The 22,762-nt window shown below is 42.2% G+C and overlaps 1 protein-coding gene and 1 long non-coding RNA gene across 3 annotated transcripts; one reads left to right on the forward strand and one right to left on the reverse strand.

The window, feature by feature from the left end:
* Positions 1–6,102: 6,102 nt before the first annotated feature.
* LOC118384659 (low-density lipoprotein receptor-like) lies at positions 6,103–21,251 on the forward strand. 2 transcript variants are annotated; one of them, XM_035771364.2, is made up of 18 exons: positions 6,103–6,375; positions 11,182–11,307; positions 11,432–11,554; positions 11,732–12,109; positions 12,234–12,356; positions 12,465–12,587; positions 12,772–12,891; positions 13,260–13,385; positions 14,206–14,377; positions 14,531–14,758; positions 14,872–14,990; positions 15,106–15,245; positions 15,371–15,512; positions 15,784–15,927; positions 16,060–16,290; positions 16,426–16,500; positions 16,620–16,783; positions 16,933–21,251. In XM_035771364.2, the coding sequence occupies exons 1-18, from the start codon at positions 6,318–6,320 to the stop codon at positions 16,963–16,965; spliced, it is 2,625 nt and encodes an 874-aa protein (XP_035627257.2). In that variant the 5' UTR covers positions 6,103–6,317; the 3' UTR covers positions 16,966–21,251. The 2 variants fall into 2 exon arrangements, with proteins under 2 accessions (XP_035627257.2, XP_035627256.2); XM_035771363.2 differs by having other exon boundaries at positions 6,104–6,375; positions 16,042–16,290.
* On the reverse strand, positions 7,788–9,941 carry LOC118384660 (uncharacterized). Its single transcript, XR_004825859.1, has 4 exons — positions 9,784–9,941; positions 9,257–9,426; positions 8,967–9,137; positions 7,788–8,682 (listed from the first exon to the last, which is right to left on the reverse strand). It is a non-coding gene; the product is annotated as an uncharacterized LOC118384660 (long non-coding RNA).
* Positions 21,252–22,762: the final 1,511 nt, after the last annotated feature.

Here is a 22,762-nt window from a genome sequence, read left to right on the forward strand (position 1 = left end):
GAGTCTGAACTGTACACATGCTGAACACTAAATGAACGCTAGTTTGCTATGATAAACTGAATTATTTAAATTATGTATTTTAGGCCACAGTGCTTTTAAACACAGTTGTATTTCAAACAATGTTACTCTGGGCTTGTGTGAGATCCTGCCAGGGCTTCCATGCCTCTGATCTCAGATACACATCAGTTTCTTCTTCCTCAGGTCACTCATTGACCCTGATGTTTTTTCCCGCTCCCCCTCACACTGCTTTGTTCCAGCCGTGGCCTCATGTCATAACACCTGGACAAATACATTTTTTTTGTGTGTGTAAAGTCATTTTTCAGTGGAACGTTTTTGAATGGATCTGCAGTAGTCTGTTCTCTCCTCAAATGGTTTGTCAACTCCTTTTAAGTGACTAAAGAGCTACCGTCACCGCATTAACCATGATGGCAGAGATTCTGACTGCACTGAGACCAACCTCTGACTAGCCTTCTTATTATCCTATGTGTATATAGGTTAACATGACCGGTTTATTTTGTGATTTAAATAAAAAAGGTCATTGATCAGAAATACATTCCAATAAGAAAGCTTTGCTAGGAGGGATGATGGTCAGGAGTGGTGAAGTTGAGGTGAAATCTGAAGAGATATGGAAGATGGGCAAGAATGTGATGGTTGAAACCAACAGATCAGTGTACAGGATTAACAGCTGGTGCACCACAGGGGTGGAAGGACCAAGTAGCCAATGGAACAGTTCCTCTCACCGCTCTGTAGGCAGGCAGAGGAGACGGTCTGTTATGAACAAGGGGTGTGTCATGAATGTGAGCTGTCTTGAGGGGTTGAGTGGAGGGCAAGGCGGAGGGGCTGCAACCAGTGGTTATATGTTTCAACATGTATCTGCACAAATTGTCTCACATTGTCATATCTCCAAGACTCGTGACATACGAGAGAAAGCTGGATAGCAAGGTTCCAACAGAAGTGACCTTGAGTGTTGGACACAAACTCTCATTTGAGGACAATGTAGTCATTTTACTATATATTATTCAGTATCCACCCAATGTATCACTTATCTCTGCCTTATCCAATTGTCCAAGGGCAGACCATTGTAAAATAATACTAAAAGTGGTATGCTTCCCTCCCATTAGAAAACTATGCTTTTGTATTGAGATATTAGAGCCATGTTTTCTGGTGTTTGATAGTTAAGTCTTGGGAAATAAACAATGGCAGTCCTTCCAGTTGGTTGGTGATGGATTGCCCTGTTGTCTATACTGATGTTTTGCTAGGTGAAGGCCTCCACATGAAACATCAGACTAGTTAGTCTACATGCCAAGAACCTAGTGCTTTCCTCATTTTAACTTACTATAGTACATCTAGTGCAAGGCACCCAATGTCTACGCAGCTTCCCAGGTCTGTCAAGATGGATCTCTCTGCCAACAGGCTCTACTGTAGCTGGAGGATCCTGATCTGACTCTCATGACTCCTCTCTTGTGAGGGAGAAAGGACTCATTCCCAGCCAACCCACTGGACACACTGGTTGAATCAACGTTGTTCCAATCTAATTTGTCAACGTGTGATGTGGAATCTATATGGAAAATACATTGGATTTGAAAAAGGTCATCAATGTAAACTGTTGTTTTGAGGGTGAAATTTCAACCACTGGATTTTGTTATCATGGTAACCAAATTCCAAAATAGATTAAACTTGTATAAACTATGTAGAATACATTTAAAACAATGTCAGATCTTCAAAGTTATATCCACTATCAGAAGAAAAAACAGGCTGGTCAGAACCCCTTACTGGAGAATTAATATGTCTACAGTTACCCTTTGGTCTCCCATCCAGGGCTTTAACCAGCCCTGCATCACTATCTTGGTTGTCCCTGACTACTACCAATGTGCTATTGTGGGAATGATTGTTGAGGGATCTTCGCCTGAAAAATGAAATACACTGAACAGAAATAAAAACGCAACATGCAACAATTTCAAAGATTTTGCTGCGTTACAGTTCATATAAGTAAATCAGTCAATTTAAATAAATAAATGTGGCCCTAATCTATGGATTTCACATGACTGGAAATACAGATAAGTATCTGTTGGTCAAAGATACCTTAAAAAAAGTAGGCGCGTGGATCAGAAAAAAAAGTCAGTATCTGGTGTGACCACCGCCTCATGCAGCGCAACACATCTCCTTCACATAGAGTTGATCAGGCTGTTGATTATGGCCTGTGTAATGTTGTCCCACTCATCTTCAATGGTTGTGCCAAGTTGCTGGATATTGGTAGGAACTGAAACATGCTGTCTTACAAGTTGATCCAGAGCATCCCAAACATGCTCAATGGGTGACATGTCTGGCGAGTGTGCAGCCCATGGAAGAACTGTGGCATTGTGTTGTGTGACAAAACTTCACATTTTAGAGTGGCCTATTATTGTCCCCAGCACAATGTGGACCTGTGTAATGATCATGCTATTTAATCAGTTACTTCAAATTTATGCTACAACTGTCAGGTGGATGGATTATCTTGGCAAAGGAGAAATGATCACAAACAGGGATGTAAACAAATTAGTGCCCAAAATTTGAGAGAATTAAGCTTTTTGTGTGAATGGAAAATGTATGGAATCTTTTATTTCAGCTCATGAAACATGGGACCAACACTTCACATGTGTGTTTATTTTTTTATTCAGCATTGCTAACAAAATCAATCCAAAGGGTAGGTTTAACAGAGCAAATTAAATGTGACCATACTTTATCACTCATATTCTCCTGAGTGGCGCAGCGGTCTAAGGCACTGCATCTCAGTTCTAGAGGCATCACTACAGACACCCTGGTTTGAATCCAGGATGTATCACCACCGGGCTGTGATTGGGAGTCCCATAGGGCAGAACACAATTGGCCCAGCGTCGTCTGGGTTTGACTGGTGTAGGTCGTCATTATAATAAGAATTTGTTCGTAACTGACTTGCCTAATTAAATACAAAACAATATACAGTTGAAGTCGGAAGTTTACATACATTTAGGTTTGAGTCATTAAAACTTGTTTTTCAACCACTCCACAAATTTCTTGTTAATAAACTATAGTTTTGGCAGGTCGGTTAGGACATCTACTTTGTGCATGACACAATACATTTTTCCAACAATTGTTTACAGACAGATTATTTCCCTTACAATTCACTGTATCACAATTCCAGTGGGTCAGAAGTTTACATACAGTAAGTTGGCTGTGCCTTTAAACAGCTTGGAAAACTCCATAAAATGATGTCATGGCTTCAGAAGCTTCCGATAGACTAATTGGCATAATTTGAGTCAATTGGAGGTATACCTGTGGATGTATTTCAAGGCCTACCTTCAAACTCAGTGCCTCTTTGCTTGACATCATGGGGAAATCAAAATAAATCACCTCAGAAAAATATTTTGTAGACCACAAGTCTGGTTCATCCTTGGGAGCCATTTCCAAATGCCTGAAGGAACCACGTTCATCTGTACAAACAGTAGTATACAAGTATAAACACCATGGGACCACGCAGCCGTCATACCGCTCAGGAAGGAGAAGCTTTCTGTCTCCTGGAGATGAACATTCTTTGGTGCGAAAAGTGCAAATCAATCTCAGAACAACAGCAAAGGACCTTATGAAGATGCTGGAGGAAGCAGGTACAAAAGTATCTATATCCACAGTAAAACGAATCCTATATCGACATAACCTGAAAGGCTGCTCTTCAAGGAAGACGCCACTGCTCCAAAACCGCCATAAAAAAGCCAGACTACGGTTTGCAACTGCACATGGGGACAAAGATCGTACTTTTTGGAGAAATGTCCTCTGGTCTGATGAAACAAAAATATAACTGTTTGGCTGTAATGACCATCGTTATGTTTGGAGGAAAAAGGGAGAGGCTTGCAAGCCGAAGAACACCATCCCAACTGTGAAGCACAGGGGTGGCAGCCTCATGTTGTGGGGTGCTTTGCTGCAGGAGGGACTGGTGCACTTCACAAAATAGATGGCATCATGAGGATGGAAAATGATGTGGATATAATGAAGCAACGTCTCAAGACATCAGTCAGGAAGTTAAGCTTGGTCACAAATGGGTCTTCTACATGGACAATGACCCTGAGCATAATTCCAAAGTTGTGGCAAAATGGCTTAAGCACAACAAAGTCAAGGTATTGGAGTGGCCATCACAAAGCCCTGACCTCAATCCTATAGAAAATGTGTGGGCAGAACTGAAAAAGTGTGTGTGAGCAAGGAGGCCTACAAATCTGATTCAGTTACACCAGCTCTGTCAGGAGGAATGGGCCAAAATTCACCCAACTTATTGTTGGAAGCTTGTGGAAGGGTACCTGAAACGTTTCACCCAAGTTAAACAATTTAAAGGCAATGATACGAAATACTAATTGATTGTGTGTAAATGTTTGAACCACTGGGAATGTGATGAAAGAAATTATAGCCAAAATAAATAATTCTCTCCACTATTATTCTGATATTTCACGTTCTTAAAATAAAGTGGTGATCGTAACTGACTTAGGAAGTTTACATACACCTTAGCCAAATACATTTAAAATCAGTTTTTCACCATTCCTGACATTTCATCCAAGTAAAAATTCCCTGTCTTAAGTCAGTTAGGATCACTACTTTATTTTAAGAATGTGAAATGTCACTGTATCTGCTCCATCAGCATTCCAATAGTGGGAGCAGTGAGGGCAGCACAATTAGTGACAGTCTCATTAGGCACTTCTGTGGTTCTCCTTTGCACAGTTTCAGAAGCTTTCATGCCCCATGGCGGGCTATTCAAGGGCCGGTCACTGAGAGGACCCACTCTCACCAGAGGGCAGAGAGTTGTGTGACTGTCAACTCCTATTATTGGTCTCAAATATTAGGTCAGCTTTCTCAGAATCCCTGTGAAAGAAATACATCTCAATCCTGGAGTAAAAATAAATAGCAATGATTATTTTGTAAGGTATTGTAACATGAAATGTAATTGTTACTCTTTCATCTTGATGTAGTGTAGTATGATCCAAATCTGTCTGACATAATCTTGATTACATCTGTGTTATCACTCCCTGTTACTAAATAAAACACCATTGCTTCAGAAAGAGAGGGTAATAGCTATATAATCTGCTGTCATCATCAAAGCCTTGGCTTCTCCTGCCATCTTATTTCCAGCTACTGTGTGTAGCTAGATCCTCAACTCTGATGTGAAGCCACTATTAGATTACAGTTTTTAGCTTGTTCTATTTGGTCCGAAATAGGATAGGGAGCTGTAGTCAGTCACTGGTTGACAGAGGCATGGCAGGATGTCATACTAATACTGGTCGGTGCAGCAGACCCATGAGAACTAGAGCAGTCTGACTTCTTGTTTTGCTATGATTTGTGTTGTCACGTGTTGCCACTCTGACCACGAGGGAAAAACACAGTCGTTTGGCTGTGGTGTTTTTGTGTTTTTGTCTTTTGTTTAAGAGATGGTGCGTCATTGCACACTGATGGACATTGGATAGATCAATATTAAAATAGAGCAAGTACAAACTAGAAGAGAATTAGTCATCAAGGACATCATGATAGACCTGATAACATGTTCTGTGCTTATTGTTTGGTTCACTAACATCCTATTTATTTTTCTTCTCTCCCCCCACTCAGTGCTGTTGTATTTCATAGGGACAACCTCGAGGAACCCCAACAGCCTATGTCATTTTCTGTTTGTGTCCGGATTGAGCTGAGTCATGAAAATGTACAGTTTTATCTAAATGTCACAAGATAGAAATGTAGAACCTATCACTATAAGAATCACCTTTATAGTTACCACTTTTACCAACTCCACGGAAAAGCAAGGAAACATGTTTTGACCAAAACTTCAAACAATCTTTATCTATTGTTTTAACCAGGGAGATCCTGCTTTTGAATACTTAGAAGCGCCTGTCAGAATGAGCTTATAGACAAAGTGTGTGTGTGTGTGTGTGTGTGTGTGTGTGTGTGGGGGGGGGCTTTAAGAATAAACTCAAGGGTTAAACAGTAGTAAAATAGAGCGTCTGAAGACACGCCTTTCGGTAATGAGGCTCTATTCCAGAGATCACACCACTCCAAACCCCGCCCTACGCTTCTTGGGCTCCTCCCATTCCAACCCACCACTGGACCACATTGAAATTGCTCTGATATTGCCAAACATGATTACACTGTCAGGAGCATCATTGTCTAACCTCTCGTCCCAAGCGCATCTGAATCCAGAACATAAGAGCAGAGGAACTGAAGCAGTGACTTTAAAATAAAACAATCGTTTTAACATTGTTATAGCTGTATCATAATACCTTATTGACAGTCAGAGTAAAGTGTAAATCATTTAAAAAAATTGGCTGCAGACTATGGGGCGGCTGCTGTGCGTGCTGTTGGTGTTCCTGGCTTGCTGTGTTGTCCAAACAAGTAAGTATCTTTATTCTAACATTGGTCTACTCTAGTGTATCGTTAATTTAGGAATAATTCCCAATTCATTTGGTTTATTTGTTATTTGTTCCACTAATACATAGTGGCAAAGTACATTTTTAAACACAGCCTACCTTCTTGTTAAATATTATGTCTATCGTAAATTATCAAGTTATCAAACGATTTTAAATGTTTAAATAGCCCACTCTTGGACATCGCCTGACGCATCACGACGGGGGAGGGGGCTTGTTATTTGTAGAATGTAGGTCAAATTTGTGTTGCATCTTGAAGAAGCTGCGATAGTGTGCAACACAAATAGTTTCTTATTATTATCAGAACACAATGCGGAGGCGAGTATTTATTTTGTCATTGCACTCGCATTTACCTTTAGATACATTTACATGATCTATTTTTACCGGAATTTGTATGAATGAACTACGTTAATAGCCCCTGATTTGTTGTTGGCCATGAGATTCCGTGGCCAATCAGATTTAAGAATGTGCAACAAGACGTTTCCGAAAGCTTGCTGTGGAATTGGAACCGGGCGAGGCTAAAGGATGTTTGAATTGTAGTGCATGCTGAGAAGAGCGGCAGTTTACAGTTTTGCACTATTGTGCAAAACTTTTTTGTGCAAGACAATTATTTTGTTAGTAGGCTATTGTTATTTTAAAGCTTTAATCCTACATCCATTTCAGGATTTATAAATTAAATGGATACTACGGGATTTTGCCAATGAGGCCATTTACTTCCCAAGAGTCAGATGAACTCGTGGATAGCTGGTGGCCAGTATGAAGGACGTTTGAGGTAGTTTAGCGAGCCAATGCTAACTAGCATTAGCGCAATGACTGGGTATCTACCTAATTATATATACACATATTGAATATAATTGTATTGAACTAAACAAGTAATTTAAGAACAGATTCTTATTTACAATGACTGCCTACCCTGGCCAAACCCAGACGTTGCAGGGCCAATTATGGGACTCCCAATCATGGCCAGCTGTGATGCAGCCTGGATTCGAACCAGGGACTGTAGTGATGCCTCTAGCACTGTGCAGTGCCTTAGACCACTGTGCCACTTATACATACCTAATGAGCTTAGTCCAGCTGTTGAACCCCATCAGAACCCAAAATATAAGCTTTTTTCCCTCCAATGTTTGTAAACAATTTAGGCTAAATAAAAAAATAAAAACCTGCATAGTCTCAAAACGTGGTTCAAATTATAATGTTGATATCCTGGATGGTCAGTCCTTGCATCCATAGTCTGGCTCTGTCTTTGAATTTGAGAGGTTACATTTCTTCAGGCCCATCCCTCAGCTTTTTACCAAAACAGGGGTGGGGTTTTGCTCTATTGTTTCAACTGCTCATTCTAGCTTTAATGTGCAAAAATCTCCCAAATTCAGGTACAGCAGATTACAAGTGAATTATTGTATAATTAGGCTACATAGCAAGGCTGCCATAGACTATATGTGTTCTCAATAGACTATATGTGTTCTCATCAACTGATGTAATAACCAGTCACATTGCAATCTAGATTCTCTGTTGTTCACTCATGTTTTTGACCCTTTCATGATGTATTGATGGCCCTATGGCATCATTGTGGTGGGCCGCCTTGAGAATTAAAGGAATCCCTCTTGCCCACCTCCACAAAGCATGACTTTTATGTATTTCTCCTGAGGCAACATTCCAACGTATTGGTTCAACACCATCTGCCCTGTATGCAATAACTTCCAGTGTTAGTGTTGGGACCAGTATGGAAATGTTTGGGAAAAAGTGCCAGGAACATGTTGGAACTGCTCTCACACTCCTATCCATTGACACAACAGAGTTGTGTTGTTGTGAGAGCATCAGCAGTCTGAAACAGTCTGTGCTCATTCTCACATTGTCCATTGTCTTATCAGGAGGAGCGGACAGCCCTCATATTGCGCAATCAGTTACGTGCAGATATATTGAGAATGTGACATCGAATGGAAGACTCACACTGGGAACTTGATTCAAACTCTTTGCAAATAATCATAAAGAATACCGTTTTTGCCTTGACATTTTCTGAGGAACTAAATGGAGAGTGCTGAGCGATAAATAAAAGTAGTTGCAGAATGACATGCCCCATCTCAAAAGATATCTGTTCTATCACCTATTTAGAAAGTGGTACTGATTAACTGTAAGCCTGTGCAAATCACTTTATCATGCTATCTGTGAACCATGTCCATGCCTTCTAAGTGTCATATGAAGAGATTTTGACTTAATTTGCCAGCTTCAACAGCTCATCAAACAGTGGGCAGAGCTGTTTCCACTCCTCCAGCTTGTCCTGATAGAGAACGGAAGATCAATTAAACACACCACACATCAGAGGACAGACAAACAAGTATGCCACGTTACATTTCTCCCCAAGGTTAATCAGTAAACCTTGTCAGTCCGAGCCTTTGATGGACTGAACTTTAAGCCTAACCAAATGTTATTGAAGGCAGGGCATTCGCCTGCATCTGACCATCACTTCTCTCTGGGAATGAGGACAGGTGGATATGATAAAGAGAGAGAGAGACTTTGATAGCTTTTGATTAGAGTTTTCAGGTATTAAGTCAATATACTCACCTGGCCCTAGAGGGTCATATTGTGTGAGTTACTAGAACACAAACTGTTTTCCAAGGGATGGCAGTGTGAAATGGGATCACATCTGGGTATTCTTTTATGTTGTGTGGGTATTCATTCACGTGTTGGTTTGCTCTTATTTTGTGGCTTGTCTTGTTCACTCACGAGGGAACTCTATAGATAAGACAACCAGGTAAGATAAGATTAAAGTCACTCATGATAAAACCTTTAAAGAAAGGGACTGCACATGGAAGAGGATCCCACCAATACAGCCGCTCATAGTACACTCTTACATGGGGACAGCTGGGTCCAGAACTGGAATGGCAGTAACCTGTTCAGCTGTGGAGACATGGTGAATGAGGACATTGACTTCTCATGTTCGTGCTGTTTGTTCACAAAGAAATATCTGTACTAGATGGCCCCATTTCATTTCCATCCACTTTCCCAGATCTGCTGTTGACATCTGTTGAATAGAACAGAACAAAAAGCACAGTTTATGACCAAAATATCTCAGTAAAGAAAATATAAGCCAAACTATGGGCCTTCTTCCAATGAGCATAAATTGTTAAATCTTTCCAAATTCCCTTATTTACTTCAAATCAAATGTATTTATATAGCCCTTCGTACATCAGCTGATTTCTCAAAGTGCTGTACAGAAACCCAGCCTAAAACCCCAAACAGCAAGCAATGCAGGTGTAGAAGCACGGTGGCTAGGAAAAACTCCCTAGTAAACTCCATTTACTTCCTTGAAATAACACGTTAGTGCAATTCAGTAGGTATTATTGTTCCTGAAACTGTTGGTGAGAAACTAAAGGTTCACCTCACACTGGAACGGTCCTGTTTTGAAAATCCATCCTCAGTGGTCAGTAAAAAGAGTACCTAGCCCACTATTGTCTCTTCTGTTACTATCATGCAAACATTCCGCTTGACCCAATCAGCTACCAGTCATGTGATTCAAGCTCCTCCCTCTAGTCAAGCTTCTCCCCCTGGCTCCTATCAGAAACAGGTGTCCATTCAGTGTTTTGAGGCCTAAATGCAGGATAAGGAATTCCCAGTGGCATCTGGACACTGCTGTGAGTCATCTCTGTGGCCAGGGACACTGATGTACAGTACAGTGTCTTAATTGGTTCTTCTAGTTCACTAACTAGGGTGATTTAGATAGGGGGTTGGGTGGAGAGCTGTAGGAGGTCTAGAAGGTCTTTGTTTGATGGATGAAGAGCATTCAGAACTGCATGGAGGATAATGAAGATGTTAAGGAGAACCTAACATCAGCCAGTAATGTATGTCTACGATCTCTTGTCATTTGTCTTCAGTCATCACCAACCAATTACTGACAAAAATCTACATTCTCCACTACCAATGGCAGGTGTAAACGTTAGCGTGTGAGTGTGTGTGCATGTGTCAGTGTGTTTGAGTTGTATATTCTCCACATTCCTCCTCTATAGGCAGGTTGGAATTTGCATGTGTCTGTAAATGTATATGTGAGTATGTTGAGGGAGAGGGTCATAATGGGCCTCTGCCACCCATCCCCCTGCCTCTTTGTTGATGTGTTACCAGCATCCCTGCCATAGCCCACTGAACAGCCAGACCCTCCCCCACTCACTGTCACATATGACTGCAAGCTGGGAAATGAGACCCACCAGAATCAACCTGCTCTGGCACTTTTGTTTTAACTCTACACATTCTGATTTATGGTCTGCTCAAGTATTTGCCTCAGACAACATCCACAGAGTTACAGAAAACAGACACTTTTTCCTTTTCCTGTAGTTTATTATGTCAGGATACAGGTGTTGAAATAATGTGTTTTGTTTTTGACTGACCTGACAGTATGTAGATGATAAAGCAGAGAAATACCACTGGTTGTCCTATCCTGCTAAGGCTTTGCAGTGCCATGGGCTTGGCACGCAACCCCTCTCGGGAAAGCGTCTGATTTGTGTACTTTGCCAGGAGTACAAGTACCAGATCAGTGTGCAGCTATATACAGTGTCCTCTCGGGAAAGAGTCTGGTTTGTGTGCTTCCCAGAAATAAATAGAACATCAATTGGTTTCATTCATGAGAGATTTATTGTCCCATTATACAATGGATCCGTGGTTGTAAATGTTAGTCAGTTAAATGCTCCTTTGGGCTTTAAGCCCATTTTGATTTTGAGATTTTGCTGTTCACCAGAATGAATAGTCATGGACTGACCGTGTGGGTACGTGTGTTTTTCCCTTATAGACGCAGAGACAATATGCGGTACCAGGCAGTTCCTGTGTGGGAACGGGAAGTGTATTACGCTGAGATGGGTGTGTGATGACACAGATGATTGTGGAGATGGAACTGACGAGCTCCCCGGAACCTGCTGTGAGTAACACATACCGCCGTAGCTAATAGGAATACAATAGAGGATTGAACCACACTTCTAGTTCAACATCTTTTTCAGTTTCAGTAACTGATGGTTGTTCTCTCTTTACGGTTGCACCTGTAGCGGCCAGAACATGCGGAACCACAGAGTTCAGCTGTGGTGGACATCTGAACCAGTGTGTTCCCAGTACATGGCTCTGTGACGGCAAAGCAGACTGTGAGAATGGAGCTGATGAGGAGAGCTGTGGTAAGTGGTCCTGTCTTCTCCACTCTCTATTGTACCCTTCTCCCCAACATACCTCCCAACATTTCCCCTTCTCTCATCTACTCTCTCTTTTCCCTCTCAGTCCCATTCTTTCCCAACTGATATAAGCCTGACAAATGAGGCTCCCCTCTAACACACTCATCTCTGTTCCTCCCACAGCGCCCAAGCACTGCACAGATAACAAATTCCGCTGCAGTAACAGCCAGTGTGTGTCGGCCTCTTTTGTGTGTGATGAGGAGTTGGACTGTGATGACGGGAGCGACGAGGCTTCCTGCCCACCCACCACCTGTAGCTCCACCTCCTTCCAGTGCAACAACTCTGTGTGTGTGCCGCGCCTGTGGGCCTGCGACGGAGACGCTGACTGCTCGGATGGCTCTGACGAGTGGCCCCAGAACTGTGGGACGCGAGCCCCTGGGGGTGCCCCCAAGCCCTGCTCCCTTCGGGAGTTCCAATGTGGCAGCGGGGAGTGTATCCACAGCAGCTGGAAATGTGATGGAGGATTCGACTGCCTGGATCGCTCTGACGAGACCAACTGTAGTGAGTACATTCCCTCTCTCTTATTGCTTCTGTTAGCTATATTCGCTTTAATATTTTCCATCTTTAATATGTAAATTGCATATGAATTTTTGACTGACCTCTCAATCTCTCCTTCTCTCCATAGGCCGCCTCACCTGCCGCCCCGATGAGTTCCAATGCGGTGATGGCACCTGTATCCACGGCGGTCGCCAATGTAACCGCCAGTACGACTGCAGAGACTTGAGTGATGAAATGGGCTGTGTCAATGGTAGGCTCTTGCCCCACATAAAGCTACTACCCCTGCTTTTACTACTGTGACCTACTGGAATGGTAATACTTCCTTTGTGTTATAGTCACACTCTCCTCTCCTCCACAGTGAGCCATTGCAAGGGTCCCACCAGGTTTAAGTGCCGTAGTGGGGAGTGCATCAGTATGGAGAAGGTGTGTGACAAGCAGCGTGACTGCAGGGACTGGTCAGATGAGCCTCTCAGAGAGTGTGGTGAGTATGAAGATGGAACATGTACTTAGGGGGAATGTTGTTTTGCCTATGGTTAGCTTCTCACGTAAAATGAGTTGGATGGAAACCATGGGAATGCTATCTAGCTGTGGTTGCTGAAAGAAAGAAGGAGTTGTGGACTGGTGTGTTGAACTGTCACTTTCCTCTCCTCTAACCCTCCCTGCAGATTCCAACGAGTGCCTGTACAACAATGGCGGCTGCTCACACATCTGCAATGACCTGAAGATCGGCTATGAGTGCCAATGCCCCACCGGCTACTACCTGATGGACAAGAAACGCTGTGAAGGTAAAACTCCTTACCACTATAGCTGCATGTGTGTCCACAGAGCCCAAAAAGTTGGCTCAATCAGCAGCCATATTGGATCTGATGTCCTTGCCAATGTGGACTTCAGACTGTACATCCTTTTGGCCTAGTGCCAGGCGATGTGCCCATTGATACCTTTGCCTTAGTTCAATCCTGTATGGCAGTGTAAAGCTGGTGCTATTGGGGTGAGAAGGTCTCTGTCCTGACTGGATCACTTCCCTGTGGGGCCATGATGACTCAGTGCTGTTACTGTCACACACCCTTTTGTCTGACCCTACGCCACCGTTTACCTTCTCCAACACTGTGCCAGTTACATAGACGTCATATCTGTCCTGTACTTCTTCCCACAGATATCGATGAGTGTGCCAACCCAGATATCTGCAGCCAGATCTGTGTCAATCATATGGGCAGCTACAAGTGTGAGTGTGAGGAGGGCTACCAGGTTGACCCAGCCACTAAAGCCTGCAAGGCCATCGGTAAGTATTGGACCTAAGAAAGTGTTATGTGAATTTTGTTATCAATGTTCATAAACTTCAATTAATCTACTCAGTCTGCAACCCAGAGTTTGTAAGATTCTGGTTGAATGAAGCAGACAAGAGTCCCAGCTTACAAAAATCAAAGTGTTTATTCACGAGAACGTTCTGAAGTCCATTATACAAAGACATCCATTTTATAGCTGCGCACATACTTCCACACAAACAGTAGGTATCCTACGCACATACATACACACAAACAGTAGGTGAGTTTTATCCTTCTCCATAGTTCTCACCCCTGTGTATCACTACCCAGCCGACAGTTCCATTCCCCCGAGATTAGGGAAACCTTGAGAAGTACTCCCTATGCTATCATATCGTTCAATTTACCTGGTAAAATAACAGATAATAACATAAAAAATAAAAAAATAAAAAAACATTTCCCAGAGGCCTAGCCAGGTCGGTCCAAACACAGTTGAATTGTTCTTGTTTTTTGTCTTCGGCACACACATAGAGGTTCAAACCCTAAACTACGCCTTGCTCAGACAGTCTGTGTTTTTCCACTATACAGATACATTGTTTCATCTAATTCTGACTAAAACTACACACATCATCAGATTATAATTTTATGATTCTAATCCATTTCATACTATTATAAGGTTTCAGAGTGGAACTATTTAATCATTATCTTTCAACATATACATTATTTTATCAGAAAGACTGAATGCTTACTTTGCTCATGTTTTGATCAAGTTTATTTTTATATTTTCATGGGTCATGCATTGCCGTTATTGGAACGATACTCTCTCGTCTGATCACACAGGCACTGTAGCCTATCTGTTCTTCACCAATCGCCATGAGGTGAGGAAGATGACACTGGACAAGAGTGAGTACACGCGTGTCATCCCCCACCTGAAGAATGCAGTGGCTCTGGACATGGACATGGTTGCCAAGGAGATTTACTGGTCTGACCTCTCCCAGAAGAAGATCTACAGGTGAGCAAAGCTTCCATGTTACCTTTATCCATAGAGCCCTGTTGTATTCCTATTGCTCCCAGTGATATCTTGATGAGGATGATGATTAGAATGACGATGATGGTATAATAAATATATTTTCTCTCTATTTTCCACCCTTCTCCTACAATCCAGCACCTCAATGGACTTGGCTGCAGACACAGCGCAACACAAAGTTGTGATTGACAGCGACATCGAAGCTCCGGAGGGCATCGCCTTTGACTGGGTCCACGGCAACATCTACTGGACCGACAGTATCCGCAGCAGCATCTCCGTGTCAACCGCCAACGGGAGCCGTCGCAAGACTCTCTTCCGGAATGACCTGGCCAAACCCCGCGCTATTGTGGTCGACCCCCACAGCAAGTAGGTCCCACACTGGCTTCAGGAATTAGCATAATGACTGAAACATTGAGCCTACACAGGATATCTGTTGAATGATGACATGCTTCAATAAATGTGTTCTCCTGCCCTCCTAGCTTCATGTACTGGACTGACTGGGGAACTCCAGCCAAGATTGAGAAGGGAGGTCTGAACGGAGGAGACCGTGCTGCTCTGGTCACAGACGACATTGTGTGGCCCAATGGAATCACCCTTGGTGAGCACTTTCATAACTTACCTTTGTGTGTGAGGGTGCGCATGCATAATTGTGTGTGTGTTTCTGCATGGTCACTCTGGTCTGACTAGTTTCTCTTGTCCTATCCCCTGGTCAGACCTGCTGAACCAGCGGCTGTACTGGGTGGACTCCAAGCTGCACACCCTCTCCAGTATCAACGTACAGGGTGGCGGCCGAAGGACACTCATTATAGATGAACACAGGCTAGCCCATCCCCTAGGCATCACTGTGTTTGAGGTGAGTGCCAAAATTACAACTTTAACTTTTAAATGAAAATAAGTCTGAAAATAACCATATATATTTCATATGTTTATGCAGAGATTAGAAATGTTTAAATGGAGTACTGTGTATTCTGTGTGTAGGAAAGAGTGTTTTGGACAGATGTCAGCAACAATGCCATTCTGAGTGCCAACCGTGTGACAGGCAGGGACATCAAGCCTGTGGCGGAGCACCTGGTATCCCCAGAGGACATTGTGTTGTACCACAACCTCAAACAGCCAACTGGTATGTATCAGGTCTCTCAGATTTTTACTCTTCCCATAGTTAGTTAGGTCAGTAGTTTGTTTATGCAAGAGTAGCCTTGGAGTTAGGCACCAATGGGTTTTGGCGTGACGGTTGCACCTCAGGGATGCATTTTATTCTAAGTGCTATTTTTGTGTCTGGAGCCTCAGACTTCTACAATTAAGTTACAATGCTGCAGTAGCATAGCAATAGCAATGTGTTTTCTATTGAGACAAACCAGTCCTCAGACTTAATCCCCTCCTCCCCACTCCAGGCAGGGACTGGTGCAAGGTGGCCAACGGAGGCTGTGAGTTCATGTGTCTGGCAGCCCCCCAGGTGGGCCTACATTCCCCCAAGTACACCTGTGCATGCCCTGACAACATGCTGCTGGCCAAAGACATGAGGAAATGTGTACCAGGTATATATCTAGCTAGCACCCTCAGCCTCTCTATGTAGCATAACACAGGGGAAATATATGATCCCTTGCTTCCTGTATAATATCTAACCTAAGTGTTATCTGTATATTGACCAGCTGCACCAACACCTGCAGCTCCAGTCAAGCCCATTGTTCCCGCCTCCAACCCCCCACCGGCACCCGTCCGCACCTCCACTGCACCTCCAGCCCGCACCACCACTAAGGCCCCCATCATCACTACCACAGTTACGCCTGCGCCTCCCCGCACTACCAAGCCTGTGCCACGCAACCCCCAGCCTGCACAGCCAGATAGACCCAGGATCCCCCAGGCCCATACTACCACAGTGCCTCAAGTCACCACTCAGGGTAAGCATGACTTAAATGTGTGCTCTCATTAAATGCATGAGTTATCAGCAATGAATATTTTTAAAGGTGAGACTTTCCTGGAACATCACACTTTGACATGGTGTATCATTGGACTAAATCTGTCTTGCTCTTCAGAGATCCGCCATGAATTTGCTGCTATACCCACAGCCCCTTCAACCCCTGCAGCTTTATACATCGCGCTGCCTATAGGTAAGATGCTTTAACATCACTGACAGTTAGCATGATTATTACACGCCAATGATTTAAAAAAAAAACACTTTAGCATCAACAAATCCCCTCTGACCTGTATGTCTCTCTCTGTCTCTCAGCCATTGTGTGTCTGGTGGCCTTTGGTGCCATGCTGCTGTGGAGGAACTACAGGCTGAAGAACACCAACACCATTCACTTTGAAAACCCAGTCTACCAGAAGACCACTGAAGACCAGGTGCACATATGCAGGAGCCACAGTCCAGATGGCTACTCCTACCCACCGGTAAGAGGCCAATCTGTCATACACACTCAATCTCGATGTCACTTGGAGTATGCTAGTGTTTTTGTATTAGTATATGTAGCCTATTGTATGTTGTACGGTAGCTGTAGTTCAGTGACCTAATGTATTCCTCTTTGTTTCCTTCCCCTCAGAGACAGATTGTGAGTCTTGATGATGAGGCTTGACCGTAGTGCTGCCGTTCCCTGCCAACACAAACGCTTTAAGAGGAGATCGCAGAGGAGTAAGAGAAACATTTTATATAAGCTACCTGGACAATCTTATTTATTTTTTTTAACCTCAAAGACATAAGAAGGCAGAGAAAGTGTCATACCGCTGACCAAACCACTGTGTGCTCAAAGACAAATGGAAGCTCTGGAAAGAAAAGCAGGAAAAGGAGGAAGATTTCTCATTCATGTGTCTTTCTTGCCCATTTGTGCACAATCCAGAGCCATAAGAGACCATCAACTCATCTCCACCAAGCTTGAGTTTTATTGGCTCATTCTACACCATAGTATTTTTCTCAGAGACTATTTGTCTGAACTGTGAAATGTCCTACAAATAGAAGACTGTTCAGACGTTGAACCACATTATGAAAGAACAGTAATGTAATTGTAATATTTGAGTGTTTTGTGTTTGTGAAGAAGTGCCCTTGATATATGAGGTGACTGCAACTTTATTTAACAGCACTTAGAATTGAGAAAAATCTCTCTCTTGTTACGTACAGTAGGGAGAACAAGTATTTGATACACTGCCGATTTTGCAGGTTTCCCTACTTACAAAGCATGTAGAGGTCTGTAATTTTTTATCATAGGTACACTTCAACTGTGAGAGACGGAATCTAAAACCAAAATCCAGAAAATCACATTGTTTGATTTTTAAGTAATTAATTTGCATTTTATTGCATGACATAAGTATTTGATCACCTACCAACCAGTAAGAATTCCGGCTCTCACAGACCTGTTAGTTTTTCTTTAAGAAGCCCTCCTGTTCTCCACTCATTACCTGTATTAACTGCACCGGTTTGAACTCGTTACCTGTATAAAAGACACCTGTCCACACATTCAATCAAACAGACTCCAACCTCTCCACAATGGCCAAGACCAGACAGCTGTGTAAGGACATCAGGGATAAATTGTAGACCTGCACAAGGCTGGGATGGGCTACAGGACAATAGGCAAGCAGCTTGGTGAGAAGGCAACAACTGTTGGCGCAATTATTAGAAAATGGAAGAAGTTCAAGATGGCGGTTAATCACCCTCGGTCTGGGGCTCCATGCAAGATCTCACCTCGTGGGGCATCAATGATCATGAGGAAGGTGAAGGATCAGCCCAGAACTACACGGCAGGACCTGGTCAATGAACAGAAGAGAGCTGGGACCACAGTCTCAAAGCAAACCATTAGTAACACACTACGCCATCATGGATTAAAATCCTGCAGCGCACGCAAGGTCCCCCTGCTCAAGCCAGCGCATGTCCAGGCTCGTCTGAAGTTTGCCAATGACCATCTGGATGATCCAGAGGAGGAATGGGAGAAGGTCATGTGGTCTGATGAGACAAAAATAGAGCTTTTTGGTCTTTTATTTAACTAGGCAAGTCAGTTAAGAACAAATTCTTATTTTCAATGACGGCCTAGGAACAGTGGGTTAACTGCCTGTTCAGGGGCAGAACGATAGATTTGTACCTTGTCAGCTCGGGGGTTTGAACTTGCAACCTTCTGGCTACTAGTCCAACGCTCTAACCACTATGCTACCCTGCCGCCCCATCTAAACTCCACTCGCCGTGTTTGGAGGAAGAAGAAGGATGAGTACAACCCCAAGAATACCATCCCAACCGTGAAGCATGGAGGTGGAAACATCATTCTTTGGGGATGCTTTTCTGCAAGGGGGACAGGACGACTGCACCGTATTGAGGGGAGGATGGATGGGGCCATGTATCGCGACATCTTGGCCAACAACCTCCTTCCCTCAGTAAGAGCATTGAAGATGGGTCGTGGCTGGGTCTTCCAGCATGACAGCGACCCGAAACACACAGCCAGGCTCCGTAAGAAGCATCTCAAGGTCCTGGAGTGGCTTAGCCAGTCTCCAGACCTGAACCCAATAGAAAATCTTTGGAGGGAGCTGAAAGTCCGTATTGCCCAGCGACAGCTCCGAAACCTGAAGGATCAGGAGAAGGTCTGTATGGAAGAGTGGGCCAAAATCCCTGCTGCAGTGTGTGCAAACCTGGTCAAGAACTACAGGAAACATATGATCTCTGTAATTGCAAACAAAGGTTTCTGTACCAAATATTAAGTTCTGCTTTTCTGATGTATCAAATACTTATGTCATGCAATAAAATGCAAATTAATTACTTAAAATTTTTTTGGATTTTTGTTTTATATTCAGTCTCTCACAGTTGAAGTGTACCTATGATACAAATTACAGACCTCTACATGCTTTGTAAGTAGGAAAACCTGCAAAATCGTCAGTGTATCAAATACTTGTTCTCCCCACTGTAGAATTCAGAAATTAGGTATTGTAAATAACGTAGGTATTTATTTTACTTATGTCCGAGACTGACAAAATGTTGAGAAATAATGAGCAGATCATATCATTTACTATGTCTAGACTAATTTCTTTGTTCCTGAATTGTTTTAATATCAAAACCTGACTTAAACTAACACCTGAGCCACTTGTTGAAATGAAACCCTTTGATAGTGAATGTTGTCTTGAATTCTATACATGAGCCAATTTAACCTCTATAACATCACCAGACAGGGACAAAGTCAAATCATAGCTTTTTATACCAATTGTCCACATTGCCTCACTAGTGGAGCACTATCCAAATGGACGGTTAAACACACTGACACTTATACTGTATGTCTATGTGCCTTGGTAACACTATTGCTGTCAATTTCCCTAATATGGTGTTTAATTACAAGCCAAGACAGTAGATTTAGGACAGTCTGTCTGAGATGTATCTTTCTCATTTTCTCCCTTGTCTAACTTTCTGTCATCCACTCATTCTCAAGCTTCCTGTCCAACTGTGTGAGAGCAGTATATAATTGTGTAATTCTTCTATGACAGAAAGCCTTTAAAAAATGGTTTACGGGACCATGTGACCATAGGAGCCATGTTCATTGTTCATGTGTCATGCAACAGTAGTACACAGACGACACTCTTTAAAAAAAAGGGTGCTATTTAGAACCTAAAAGGGTTATTGGGCTGTCCCCATAGCAGAAACCTTTGAAGAACCCTTTTGGGTTCCAGGTAGAACCCTTTCCACAGAGGGTTATACGTGGAATCCAAAAGGGTTCTACCTGGAACCAAAAATGGTTCTACTATGGGGACAGCTGAACCATTTTCAAACCCTTTTTTCTAAGAGTGTAGCATCTTCATTCAGGTTCAGAAACACAAGTTTCCTTTCAATGGTTTTCACAGAATTGTTTACTGGAGATATTTATTTGACTAAGTAAAAACTGATTATGACAGTTCTAGGTACTGAAATAGAAGCCGTCCAAGTGCATTATATATCATGCTGCTAACCTTTTAACCAGATGATTTATTCAAATACTAATGATAGTGTTGAGGTGGCTTTAGACCACAATGTTTGACACCTCTTTCTCTGAGGTCAGAGTGAAATGAATGTGTCTAACTGTTTACAGTGAAATGTGTTTGACCTTGAGGATGTCACAGTGTTATAGGTATTAGACAGACAGAGAGTTTGGGTAATTATATATGGCCTAAGTCTAACAAAGACAAAGACAAAGACATTATTGTTGAGTCAGTGAAAGTGTTTGTTTATGTTTCCTTTTTTAACGTGGGGTTGGGGCTAAACATATTGTTTAATTCAAGAGCCATATGGAATAAATCCAGAAATGTGTGTTAACTAACATCAACAGTGCAGATCATGAATATGTAAATATTATGTTCATAATGTATTTGTAAATATTCATAACAAAAAGTGGTCATGACGTCCCAGTGTAGAATTTGTACACCGTTAAACATTTGATGTACATAAAAAAATGCTTATATTTATTTTAGAATCATTACACTGTGAATGGTACTTTACTTGAAGCCTGAAGTTTTGGTCTGACAAGCCTTTTTGTGTTGTAAATGTGTCATACATACACAAAATACAAGTTACAAGTTAACTGTGTTAATTGTGTTCGCTGCCTTTGGTTTTCCAGAATGATTCAATATTGAGATGCTTTAGTAGTTTCAAAATAGTCACCTTTCACATAGATCTATCTATCTATTATATTCCATCAGATTTGTAGCACTAATTTGAGAATGAAATGTTTCCAGAATTACATTTCTTTAACCTTTTAGATAACAAGGGCACTACCAATGGCCATTACATTAGCAGGATGACAGCCTGTTGAATAACACAAACGTTCTGTAATTCCTGACAGAAGCATGGAAAATATGATGTATTTATTTATGAAATTGTATGATTGTAAATACACAAATCACACAGCTGTTTTATATTTCCGGACTATGTTGATTTATTGTGTTTAATTATATGGACTCAGACGACTGATTTTTAGTGTGAGCTTGTTTTTGTCTCAAAGAAAGAAAAAGGAGCACTCTGTTTCTGCACAGATCTGATTATTTATTGACGGGACGTAGGCCTACTTTTTGTTCAAGCTGGGAGGTAGTGTGTATGGGGACTTTCTTTCCATATGTAGACTGCAATATCTCATCTTCATGTCATATTGCCGGGAGCTTTCTGGTCTACAAAGTCATAATGACACAAGTTTATGTCAAAGCTACTGCACAAGAACACTTCAAGAGAACACTTTTCACAGCACACATCTCCAACTGAAACCATTTTTGCAGATTGTGGTGGCAGCCTTAAAAACAGTGTCCAAGAATAACAGGAACAGCATCCAAGAAAGAAATGAGGTCTCAGGCTATATCGCTCAGGTCAAAATGTAAATGTAATGTCTATGTGTCCTGGCAGCAGGCTCCCTACTGTAGACAAAGTTCAAGGCTGTGAAGGGAGGATAAATGATAACGTACCAAGAAAACACACACACACACACATCCGTACCTATGCATATACATTAAATACATAAAAAACATACAAACCCACATACATCTCCATTCCATTCAGGTTGTGACTCTGGCTGCCATTGTGAAAGATGGAAAATTAGGGAAATGAGGAGAGTCCCCATCCATATTAGACTGTCATGGGTGCTAACTGACCTTGGACACTAGATTATGTTACAGTAGGACAATACTGCACACACTTAAAGATAAAGTAGATGCTGGGTTTGGATCACTGGTGGAATAATGTTAACCAGCTGTCAGTAACTAGGACACTTATTCAGCTGGATATTTAGCCTCCTTTTGTTTGATTACTCTACTTGTGACATTCATCCAAACAAATAACTTCTCCCTGGAATATGACTTCATTTCCTAACACAGTGTCCTAGACTGGTTGTTTTTGTTGGCATGACGCATTTTTGAAGCAAAGAACCTGGGGTTGTCCTTAATCATTAACATAACAACATGAGTTCAGTACAGCTGAACTGGAGCTGGAGTTTATTAGAGGTACAGCAGAGTGTAAAACTGTAACAAACTATCAATATGGGCAGTATCCTTTATACTGGTATTCAAACAGATTGGTGTAATAAACCGTTTATATCATCAGTGTAGTTAATATGAAATACAACCTATCTATATGGAAACATATTAACCATACTCTCTCATTTTACGTAAACATTACAGAAGAGATAAATGGTGAGGCCATCCTGAGTTTTTTTTTGTGTACATTGAATATCTGCCAATATTCTATGCAGAGGTTGGACGTATTCACTTTTCCCAGAAGGGGAAGCAGTGGGCGGGGGGTGAAAATAGACCAGGGAAGGACACTACTTCCTTCTGAAACCTGTTGATGTTTTGTCCATTGTTTACCTATATAACATTACATTTTTAGGTGAGCCCTCTCACGTAATGATGACATGATACAGTGTTATTCTACACATCAGAAAGCATTGATTT

The sequence above is a fragment of the Oncorhynchus keta genome, chromosome 5, assembly GCF_023373465.1.
Source record: "Oncorhynchus keta strain PuntledgeMale-10-30-2019 chromosome 5, Oket_V2, whole genome shotgun sequence".
In the NCBI taxonomy this organism is placed as follows: domain Eukaryota; kingdom Metazoa; phylum Chordata; class Actinopteri; order Salmoniformes; family Salmonidae; genus Oncorhynchus; species Oncorhynchus keta.

What these genes read in the sequence shown, in the direction of transcription:
- LOC118384659 (XM_035771363.2), top strand. Translation starts at nt 6,318, where the DNA reads ATGGGGCGGCTGCTGTGCGTGCTGTTGGTGTTCCTGGCTTGCTGTGTT. An exon ending in TTGCTGTGTTGTCCAAACAA is followed by an intron (nt 6,376 to 11,181) that starts GTAAGTATCTTT and finishes TTTCCCTTATAG; the next exon opens with ACGCAGAGACAATATGCGGT. An exon ending in CGAGCTCCCCGGAACCTGCT is followed by an intron (nt 11,308 to 11,431) that starts GTGAGTAACACA and finishes TTGCACCTGTAG; the next exon opens with CGGCCAGAACATGCGGAACC.